The 11,443-nt window shown below is 44.5% G+C and overlaps 2 protein-coding genes across 3 annotated transcripts in view; one reads left to right on the top strand and one right to left on the bottom strand.

Moving 5' to 3' along the window:
- Positions 1-509: 509 nt before the first annotated feature.
- On the bottom strand, positions 510-8,429 carry cyldl (cylindromatosis (turban tumor syndrome), like). Of its 2 annotated transcripts, none has more exons than XM_061078381.1 (15): positions 8,164-8,429; positions 6,644-7,104; positions 6,173-6,445; positions 5,674-5,752; positions 5,415-5,596; positions 4,663-4,828; positions 4,232-4,379; positions 3,926-4,036; positions 3,654-3,745; positions 3,523-3,586; positions 3,292-3,424; positions 2,675-2,783; positions 2,465-2,583; positions 1,525-1,738; positions 510-1,450 (listed from the first exon to the last, which is right to left on the bottom strand). In XM_061078381.1, exons 2-15 carry the CDS (start codon positions 7,064-7,066, stop codon positions 1,266-1,268), a joined length of 2,298 nt encoding a protein of 765 aa, XP_060934364.1. In that variant the 5' UTR covers positions 7,067-7,104; positions 8,164-8,429; the 3' UTR covers positions 510-1,265. The 2 variants fall into 2 exon arrangements, with proteins under 2 accessions (XP_060934364.1, XP_060934365.1); XM_061078382.1 differs by having other exon boundaries at positions 5,415-5,593.
- Positions 8,430-8,789: 360 nt separating this feature from the next.
- The window catches only part of zc3h3 (zinc finger CCCH-type containing 3), a 59,693-nt gene continuing 57,039 nt past the window's right edge, over positions 8,790-11,443 (top strand). Inside the window, exons 1-2 of the mRNA XM_061078142.1 lie at positions 8,790-8,840; positions 10,012-11,371. Coding sequence (XP_060934125.1) covers positions 8,795-8,840; positions 10,012-11,371 — 1,406 coding nt within the window. The 5' untranslated portion in view covers positions 8,790-8,794. The remainder of the gene's footprint in view (positions 8,841-10,011; positions 11,372-11,443) is intronic.

Genomic DNA, 11,443 nt, shown 5'->3' with positions numbered 1-11,443 from the left:
ATGTCGTTTCAAACTCTTATGATAAAGAAATCTATAAACTAAGGTTTGACATTTCACAGCTCAACAATAAACTTTGTTATAAATATCTATAAAGAAGAGTGAATCATTTATGCTGTAAACTAAACATTTTGCTATCAGCAGATATAAACTTAGAAAGTGAAACGTCTGTAAACAGATCAGCTGATTCTATCTCTATGGGTTTCATGTGCAGACTTCTGAGGAAAATGGAAAAGATAAACTGGAGTTCTTCTTGAGTTTAGTCAAACATCAAGTCTCCAAATGTAGCAGATTAAACTAAATGTGAGTCACCGAGACCCAACAGTCTTATATTAAATGTAACTGTACCAAGATACACACACTCATAAATATCCTCTCTATGTATAGTCAACAAGTTCCATTAATTATCCTCTGGGAAATTGGTTTAAAAAATGTCCCATCTCACTATTTAGGTCGAGAAAGTTATAAAAACATTCCAAGATCTGATTCAAAATTAAACGAGTTCTCTCTCATCAACTGACAATGTTTTATTTTTAAATATATTCCTTTGTTTCTGCCTTTTTGATTTTCCCTTCATTTAATTAGTCAAAACAAATATCCACACATAGAAAAACAACAGCTTATTCCAAAGCAAAATACAAACAAGTTGGATATCGACTATGTTTTATCGTTTGTGCTCGAGTATGAGAAGCAGAAGCACACACACAGTATTTAACAGCTCAGGAACCTGATGGAGGCAAAACTGCATCTTTATTATTTTGAAAAATCCACCTTTTGTTTCCTGAAGTCAAATTCAAACTTTTCAGGATCCGAGGGAAGAGGAATGATTGTTTCCTGTGATACAATATGAAAAGCTCCATAACCCTAACCCATCACAAACCCTCATAAGACAGAAAATACAACAGTTCAGCAAATTAACAATTTTAAATTATTTACATTTGTTATCTTTGGTGGATTCACTTTTTCTATAACAATTGTAAATATAACTTTTAAAGTGAATCATTAAATATCAAGAGCAAACTGATTTACAGAGTAACGTGTAAATCGCTTCAATACAAACTGTAGATTCCATCACCTTTAAATCATTTAGTACAAATTCTTATGTCAGTTTTTGTCCCCAGGATAATTGAAAAAAATATTTATACATCTGATAAACGAAAGCAGAAAATGTTTAATCTCAAACAAGTAAAAACAATCATCAGGACACGAACAGAAAAAGCAAAGAAGTGATTTTCTTCTTGTTGTGAGGAGGTCGTCCCGGCGGCGCCTCAGCGGTAGATGCACATGCTGGTGCTCTGGTACAGGTACATGTAGGCGTCGCAGAACAGACGCTTGGCCACGCCCTTCATGTCTCTGGGCACCTCCCTGGCGAGCTCGCTCCGAGACATCTCCAGGTACGTGCCGACCTCCGGGCAGCTGCGCACCTCGGGGATGTTGAATCCGTCCGTCTCTCCTGAACACAAGAGACACCTCAGCCACAGAGGACTCGTGTGAGGGACGCACGTGAGGACAAGGCAGAGCGCTCACCTTCTCTGTCCGCCATGCTGTCGAAGAAGATCCAGTCCTCGGAGCTGGGCCCGTGTTTGATGAAGGACACGTAGTGGCTGGTCTCGATGCAGAGCACGGCGAACAGCTCCAGCTTGTCCCGGGTCAGAGTCTGGGGGGGCAGGCGACCCAGGAAACCTTCGGGGACGTCCAGGGCCGACGGCTGGTGGGACTGCCGCTGAGGATGACAGTGCACCTGAGGAGAAACACACACTGTGAGGGAAGCAGCTGTCAGCCATCCTTCCGTTTACAGGCTGAGGTTCCAGCTCAACCTGCAGATCCATCATCAGTCCTTTCACTGGCTCCCTGTAAAACACCGCATCAACTACAAAAACCTTCTCCTCACCTACAAAGCTCTCCACAACCTAGCCCCCACTTACCTTTACGACCTCCTTCAGGACTACACACCCTCCCGCACCCTCCGCTCATCCTCTTCTGGACTCCTAACCATCCCCACGTCACGCCTCAGTAGCATGGGTGCCCGAGCCTTCAGCTGCTCAGCACCCAGGCTCTGGAACTCCCTCCCCCCACACATAAGACAATCAGACTCCATCACATCATTCAAGTCCCAACTCAAAACTCACCTGTTCAAACTGGCATACTCTCTATAACTGGACCCTGTGCACTTCACTTGTTTTTACTTTTGAAGTTCTGTTTTAATGTTGTTTCTATCTTTTATGCTTTTATCTTTTTATCTTGTATTATTTTAATGTAAGGTGACCTTGGGTGTTCTGAAAGGCGCCTCCAAATAAAATGTATTATTATTATTATTCCTTCCTGTGTTACAGCTCGGAGCTGCAGCCAGAACAGGTGAAGTGTTGTCGTACCTGATGTCAGTTTAAACCTTCTCTATACAACAAGAGCTTTATCATGACAAACACAAGAGGAATTCACACTGATTGTTTTGTGCGACGACACAAACCTGAGACGAGCACGTCCTGCAGAAAACTTTAAATCCCGTCTGACTGAAAACAGGATCTTTGAAACAGTCGGTGCACTGAACCTCAGCCACGGTTCCACAAAGCATGCACTGCAGAGAACCTGAAACACACACACACACACCATGTGTCCCTGTGAGTCTGTGTGTGCTGAGCATGTGAGCCTGTGTGTGTGTAGGTGTGTGTGCGTTCACCTTCAGAGAGCAGGTCAGTGATGTCCAGCTCCAGAGAGGGAATGATTTTGTCAAACATCTTGAATTTCTTTCCAAATCGAGGCATCTGGAGGATGAGGCAGGACGGAACCTGCAGCCACACAACCAGAGAGGAGAGGGTGACACACAAACACAAACACACAAACATGAACACACACACACTACAGGAGAGCAGCGGTGCAACAGAGACGCCTGCTGGACACACACAGCTTTACAGGAGAAGCATCATCAGATCCGTCTATCACACTTAAAGATTTACATCAGCTGAGTTTTCTACAGAATCACGACACGACTAAATGATTCATTAGACTCTGAGCAGCTGATTAAATTATTCAGCTGATGAAAATCATTAGTTGTCAAGTTTCAGGGTAATAGTATAATTCATAAACTAATGAATAACTGTACAATAAAACTATTCAGTCTTATTTATTTAGAAATTCATTTACAAATCTGTAAATGAATAGAATAAATGAACCTGAAAATTCTGCTTGTGACCACTTGGTGGCATCGTCATGGAGGCATGAAAATAATAATAAAGCATAACTGCAACTTATGATATGAATGTTTCACAAGACATCAGTGTATCTTCTGTATTTCACCTCGGCCAGTTTGAGTCCTGCGCCGTGGAAGGAATGCTCCAGCAGCTGCTGGACTGTGGGCAGCACCAGGCTGTGGTTCTGATCCAGAAAGATCTGATAACAGTAACTCTCCTGCACTTCACCGCCCGCCGAGCTGAGGGAGAGAGAGAGAGAGAGGAGGAGGAGTCAGAGTCCGGACGAGTCAACACATGAAGCTACAACAAGTGTGTGACGGAGGTGCTGTGACCGTACAGCTTGAGGAGAGGCTCCAGGGACAGAATATGGTGCATGATGACCATGAGGAACTCCTCTGGATCTGAAACACACCATCAACAGTCACTTTGAACCAAAACCACGAGTCATGTTCTGCAGGCTCCACCCACCCTTCTCATCCGTGGTGAAGGAGCGACTGTAGCCGTGTTTCTGCAGCTGCTGCCGGAGCTTCATGATGTGTTTCCCTTCCACGAAGCCCTTACTGCAAAAAGAAGAACACCAGCGTCCTCATCATGACATATAAAAGCTTCATCTTGAGTGGATGGTGTAAGAGCATCGAGAGAGTGCCACTAGCTCCTCCCGTTTCAGTTTGAAAACTCCAGAGTTAAGACACGTCCCACCTGTGTGAGGCCCCCTGGTGGTTCAGGACAGATGGTCTCACCTGCGCAGCGGGTTGACGATGTCCCGGAGCAGTGTTTTCTGAATGGGGGCGTCCTCAGGTGCGGTTGATTTAAACAACATGGAGTCCAGCACAGAGGAGCAGGAGAACAAACTGAGAACACACAGAAGAGAAGACGGAGGTTTGTCACCACAGGGAAAACAAGACGCCATGTTTGATTCAGAACTTTGACCTCCCTGCATCCTTCAATGCATCAGTTTGAGTTTTGTAGATGGTCCCTGATTGTAACTGCATCACTCTGTGACTTGTAGAGTTAAAGAGATGAAGCCTGGTCATAACGTCTCTGACCTGAAGAGGGCAGCGTCCATGTAGCAGGAGTTGCAGTGGCCCTGGATCCCTTTCATTTGTCCGATCAGAATCTCCTTCACCTGCTCAGTGCTGATTGGAGGAACCGTCTCCAGCTTCCCTGAACTGAGATCCATCTCGTCAACGTCCTCTGACACACACACACACACACACACGCACAAACACACACACTAGTTATTAGTTACTAATAAGTGATTCTTTTTCAGTCATGCAATGTTAGAATCAGTTGCTACGGACATTTTCTTCAACTAGAAGAAAACAAGTATCTCAGGATGAAGAAGAAAAAGACGTCACCTTAGAAAGAATCTCCTGCTGCTTCTTCATATGTGAAAAGAATATGTCCGGACCAAATATTTCCAGAGTTCAGGTCTGAAAACAGTATTTGAAGTTAGTTGATCGAATCCTCTTCTTACCTGTGTCATCCAGTTTGAGCATCTTCTCGCTGCGATAGGCTGAGCTGCTCTGGAAGCGCGAGTCGGGACGACAGGAAACCAGCTTCACGAACAGCGCCCTCTTGGGAGGACACGTGAAGTAACGCTTGCTCTTAAAGGTGCCGTCACTCACTCCTCTGTCTGACTCCTGCACACACACACACACACACACACACACACACACACACACACACACACACACACACAGTGACAAGAGTCAAACACACACAACTCACAAAAACTTGATTCTAAAATCCAAACCTCAGCTGCTGTTACGGCTGCACACGGAGCCTGTTGAGCAATCACTCAGTTTCCATTTCACAATATTTCAACACTTTAACACATGATTAATGAGTGAGCTGTATGATTTGTAAATATTAAACATTATTTCATGGTCCATTCACGTTCGAGTGATCACACATGTAGTGAAAGTTTGATCAGCTCCAGATAGATAATAACCCAGATTGCAGACACACACTCAAATAGAAGTATGAATTAAATGTTGCCTCTGAAATCCAGGTCTGAATTGAACCTGTGATTTGTAGAATCGTCACATCCTGAATCTAAACCTAATAAATATCCGTAAAGATTTAAAATGAGTTCCAGAATTTCACGTTTCAATGCTGCAGCTTCACAAAGCACGACTTCAAACCCTGCTCCTGAAACTTTGTATATTATTTGAATTAAAAACTCTGGTCCTTCTTTATTTCTGGATCTGTCAGTGTGAATGTTACCAGCTCCAGTCCGGCCATGATTTCTTCTTTTTCAGCCAAATTGCCGATCCAGCGGATGATTCCATAAGCGTTTCCTTTAGCCAGCGTCACCTCCACCACAGAGTTCACAGTCAGACTCGTGTAGAGATCATCTTTGTACTGTTCACTCGGCGGCTCGTCCACATTCATCCCCTCTGCCTCTGCTGAGAAGATATGGATCAGATTCATCTCACATATGAGAAACAGCCTCATTACTCATCATGTGAATATTTGTTCAGACCTGCAAGGACCTCTCCCTTCACCACACACTCCAGGGGAACTCTCAGTTCTCCTCCCATCTTCCCATGTTCATCCATGTCCTGGAAACATGAACACAGACAAACTACAAATGTGTTTCAAACCGATAACTTAAAAGGACTGAAGGCGGAGCAGGAGCAAACTAAGACAACAACGTGTGTCCAGACAGAAACATGGAAAAAAAGAGATCATCTCAAACAGAGACTCATATTTAGAAGATACAAATAAAGATGAGATATGTTCCGTCTCAACACTGGAACAAAGGGCATCAAGCTGTTGGTAACTGTCGTATATCGATGTCACAAAATGCTGTGAAAACTGCAGAGGTAAAAACCAGTAAAACACAAATGTCCCACATTATTAGGATGCAGTCTGCGTGGCTGGTTATTCCCCAGAGGAGCATCGCAACAAGGAACCTCTTTTATTTTTATATTTTATTATTATTGCCGATAAAGTAAAAGAAAAACGGAGACATTACTTACTGTGGAGATCCGAACAAATTGTTGTCCCTCCATTTCCAGCACGTCCACCACCATCCCATGAGCAGCTTTGTTGCTGGTGTAGTACGTGACTCTGTCCCCTGAGGACAGCTTCTCTCCCTGGGGCTGTGGCTCAGGGACGGACGGGGACAGTGAGCTGGGGACCACAGGTCGGACTCTGGAGAACGGGACAAACACGCCACAATCTCTTGCACACGAGAACAAGGTTTCATTACGGTAGCATCCATCGTTGTCGCCTTTCCCTCGGTCGGTCCCCTGGTGGTGGAGAGGAGCAAAGCAGAAGCAGGTTCGGTTTCAGTGTCATTTTGAAATCTTATTTCTGACATTTTACGAGAAAGAGTTCTGGAAAATATCCAGAACAAAATGTGCAGAGTTCAGTACATGTCTGAAAGCAGCTTCTGAGATGCTCAGACAAATATCAGTGAGGGAAAGCAAGAACATGTGCTGCCTCACCTGTAGTTCAACCCCAAAGAAAGTGGCTGATAAAGGATTGTGAGATTTCTGGAGTCTTCCGATGTAGCGGATGGTTCCCCTCAGCTCCTCCTCTCCGGCCTGCACCATCACCACAGTGCCCGGCGTGAGTCCGAGAGCTGTTTGGAGAGCAACTCCCTCCCGGAACCACGTCAGCCGCTCGGCATCATCTGTCAGCGCCAGCAGCAGCTCGGCACTCTTCACTGGCAGATCCGACAAGCATTTCCTCTCGATGTCATAATCCAAGCAAGAAGATGTATTGACGGGGAAGACCGGCAACTTAGAAGAAGAGCTTTGTCTTTTGAACCTTTGTTCAGAGATGTAACATATGTGTCCAGGTTTGATCAGTGAGTAATATTCAGGTTTTTCTGTTATGATGAAGTAATGGTTGGCTGGTGATGTCATGCTGCTGAGGCCCGGAGGTATAACAGCGTGTCAGGGTCCTGTAACGACACAAACACACACCTTATCAAGACACAAAAAACACAAAATCAACAACATCCACAATAAAAAACACATTTCAGCAAGAACAGGGAAATATAACATTTAAAAACTTAGACATATGCAATGTAGAACACAACTGTTTTGTGCAACAGTGGCAAATCATCCAGAAACGAGCAAAGTTCTAAATCACTGTTGGGTGTTTCCATAGCGATTGGGATGAAAGAAACATGAAGTAACACCAGTCACAACATGAACCCTCTGAAGGATCTGTTATAAATCACATGTGATAAATCCAGGTGATTTTACTGCAGATTATATTCCAGGGCTCCTAGTCTGGTTTTATCAGCAGGTTGAGGATCCAACGCCAGAAACAGATCAGGAGGTTAAAACAGATTCAATAAAGGTTCTATAGAAGAGATTCATAACATAAACTAAACTTAACCCAACCTTCACCTTAAACTTAAAACTTGTCTTCAGCTTAAAATGAATTGTTCACACAATGGGGACTTGATTTTGTCCTCATTGTGTGAGCCTGTGAGTCAGAACCTTAACTTAACCTACACTTAAACATCACTTAACCTAAACCTAACCTTAACTTAACTTCACTTAAACCTTACTTAACCTAAACCTAACCCAGCCTTGACCTAAGCCTCAAGCTAATCTTAAAACTTGTCTTCACCTTAAAATGAAACAATGGGGGTTTGTTTGTCCTTATTCTGTGGCTGTGTAAACCTGAGAGTCATAACCTAACCTTAACCTAAACCAGCATTTAATTTTAAGGTGAAGACACGTTTCAGGTTTAAGCTTAGTTTAGGTTAAGTGTAGTTTATATCTCTCAGGTTTACATAATGTCACATAATGGGAACTTGATTTTGTTCCCATTATGTGACTGTTAACTTGCACCACGCACACACACACACACACGCACGCACACACACGCACACACACAAACACACACACACACGTTACACAACTACGTCGGAGTGCCACCACAGCGACACGTAGAATCTAAAGTAAAAGGAGCGAACAGTGATCATGAGAAACGAAGTGAACTTTACCTTCACTGGTTCAGTTTCTCCTAAGTTTCTTCTTCGGGTTCGGAGCAGTTTCACTTTCACTTCCTCATCATCTCTGTTCAGCTCAGCTCGCTCCTCATGTGTGTGTGTGTGTCAGTGTGTGTCAGTGTGTGTGTGTGAGTGTGTGTGTGTGTCTGTGTGTGTGTGAGTGTGTGCAGAGCAGCCAGATGTTCCTCTAACACAGATGTGTTGACATCTTGATCGGAACGAGCAGTTTGTCAGAACAGCTGATTTCTGCTGCACGTCCTGGTTCACCGTGGAGGAGTGAAGCCCTCAGGCCGGTCTGACAGGCTAACACTGGGTTGTACGGTGGCCGCAGAGCTCAACGCATTGCGAAGTGAGAACACACACCCAAACAGAAAAAACTACTTCGTCCAATTAATGAAAAATTAGCTGAGAAAATCACAAATCATGTAAATACATCAGCTGTGCTCCATATCAAAGAGTGTTTACAACATGTCGGCACCTGTGCGACTGAGCTCTCATCCTGCGAGACAACACTGGGGCTCCAATAGCCCTCTCTCTATTGCTGCTCTCTGATTGGACGGTACCAAGTGCGTCATTAGTAGTTGCAGCCGCGGAGTGATGACGTTTCGGTTCCGGTGTAAACAACATGGAGGAGCGAGAAGCGCTGCAGCGACAGATCGAGCTTCTTCAGGGTGAGTCGCTTCCGGTCGTGCCCCCCCACCGCCAAATAATATAAAACATAGAACATAGAACATAATAAATATCTGTCTAACTTATTAAACTCTACGTCACTTGTCTACTCCAGCGTCACACTAACTAACTCACCCGGAACTGACCGGAACTCTCCTCGTTACTCACGTTCAACGTCTCCTGGTTACTTTCTCTGTGACCAGTCTCTGTGAGTCACTGGTTAACTGGTTACTGGTTAGTTAGTCACCAACCGTTTTAAGCTAACCAGTGGTTAAACCGGATGTAGTTTTGTAGCTGTAGTTCTACATCCTGTGGTTAAACAGGATGTAGTTTTAACCAGGTAACTTCAGCTTTAACTCTGGTTTAACTCTCTTTACTCTGTAATGTTAATTTACGTCATAGTTCATGTACAATCTAGTCACTCTACATAGTGTTCTTGTTTTCACACTTTATATATTAGTATTACATTCATATTGTCCTATATCTCCTTACACTTAAGTATTATTAGTTACTTATAAATTATCATAGTAACTTATGTTAAACTGTCCTCTATGAGTTCTACTAATAAGCAGGATCTGTGGTTATCGCAGTAACTTCAGGTTTTAGTTTGAAATTGGTTTACTTGTGGAACCACTAACCTAGTTAAGTTAGTGAAAACAGACCAGTAGTTGTCAATGGCCTAACTTTTGACCAATCAGGTCACTGGGCAAAACCAGAGTCTACAGGAGCCTGACAAAAGAGTTTACAGTATATTATATTTAATGTCAGCATATTGAGGTCAGACCACTCTGGTTTTCAAACAGCACCCAGGCTGAGACCTGTGTAACTCTGGTTTTACCCGAGTTGATAATCTCTATTCTTAATTCCCGGTTATCAATAATGTGTGAATCATTTGTGGGATCTGCATTTGAGCTGCAGTTTAAGAGTTAAAGTATCAACATTATCAGGATTCAATGGCAACAAATCCATTAAGGTTAGTATGGATTTGTTTAGTTTAATAAACTCAATCTCTGTTTGTAAGAAGGTTTTAAAACCAGTCTCAAAAAGCCAAACAATTAGACCAATCTATAAAATATGTGTTGCTCTGTATCAACTAGTCACTTAATTCTTATTCTTTTTAAACAACATTTTAAGTGTTTAACAACTAAATAACACCCATTTGTAAATCCCCAGATCTCATCAATAAACACAAGAGTGTCCATGGTGATGCTCCGTTCCCAGAAGCTGAGCAGACGCATGTAGCAGCTCCAACGTTCACCAGGGTCAGAGGTCACAGCACATCTGAGGTCCATCCTTACAGCTCCAGAGGGAGAACCTTTGCTCCTCAGACTCGAGGGAGTTGGAGAGGAAGACACTCGCTGAGGAACAAGAATCATGAAACCTCTCTCGGACATCCAGCGTCTGTTAGCTCCTCCTCCACTGGGCATCAGTCTGGTTCCCGACCTGAAACCCGCAGCGTCCTCCTGCCCAGCCACCGCAGAGGAGAGGAAGGAGATGAAACCAAGACATCTTCTCTATTGTCAGGCATTGCCCAACAGAAGAAAGAGGCACATGTGAGCAGCACCACAGGGATTAGAGAAGATGCTTCAAGGAAACCATCCACAGATGATCTTCATAAAAGTTCGAAAGGCACGAGCTTGAAACATGAAACTCAACACAGACAGACTCAAGGATTTGAGCAGAAGACTGAAACCAGGCAGGTTGTTCCAGAGGAGATGGCAGGTGTTTCTTCAGAGGCATCTTCTCCAGTAAAGATCAGAACCCAAGTCCAGATCAAACCTTCCCTGATCAGCAAACCCAGCAGGAAACCGACTCCAGTAGTTCCTACAACTGGTGATGTCACATTACTGCCCCCTGCTGTGTCTGAGGGAGCGAAACCATCTTCCAAGACTCTTCTGAAAAAGTCCAAGTTCACGTGGGTGAAGACTCAGAACTCGGGAGGAGTGGAGTCCAGAGCAGCTAGTTCTGTGTCTTCATCCCCAGGGAAGGTTGTGTATGTCTCCACAGCCTCAGCATCTAAAGCTTCCAGTGGAGGTTCCCCCTCATCCAGCAAGAGAACTCCAGTCAGGAAGTTACCTCGAAAGCTGAGCCCAGTCACCATCGCCCAAAGGACCTCCAAGTACAAGTGGGTCTCCTCCTCCGCTGGAGCCCAAGCCAAGACGTCTCGAAAACCTCTGTCACCCAAAGTCCTGACTCTCCCTCAGAGAGCTTCAGAGAAGGGAGAGGCCACCAGGAGAATCAGATCGGCCTCCGCTCCCTGTGGCAAAGTGAAACGGAGCAGCAGCTCCACGCCCAGCAGCCGGTACCGCTGGAAGGCCGGGAGCCAGAGTTCCCCCGGGGCTGTTAGTGCCGGGCCGGCAGCAGCTCGTCGCAGATCCGCCTTCCACTGGACGGCAGAGAGAAGTAACAGGGGGATGAAAGGAGGGCTGGTTGCTTCTCCATCTCCACCTCAACGAGCATCACCCCCCTCCTACTCCCCTGGGGGTTTCAAGCTCCGCAGCAGGATGAAAATCATAAGGAAGTCCGCAAACAGGTTAATAACTCCAACTAATTTACATTCTCCTTTAAATCTGCTCTATTGGCTCTAAATTATGATTTTTTTTAA

The sequence above is a fragment of the Limanda limanda genome, chromosome 9 (genome assembly GCF_963576545.1).
Source record: "Limanda limanda chromosome 9, fLimLim1.1, whole genome shotgun sequence".
NCBI classification, from domain to species: domain Eukaryota; kingdom Metazoa; phylum Chordata; class Actinopteri; order Pleuronectiformes; family Pleuronectidae; genus Limanda; species Limanda limanda.
Note: the sequence above shows the minus strand (reverse complement) of the source record. Positions and strands in the feature narration are given on the sequence as shown.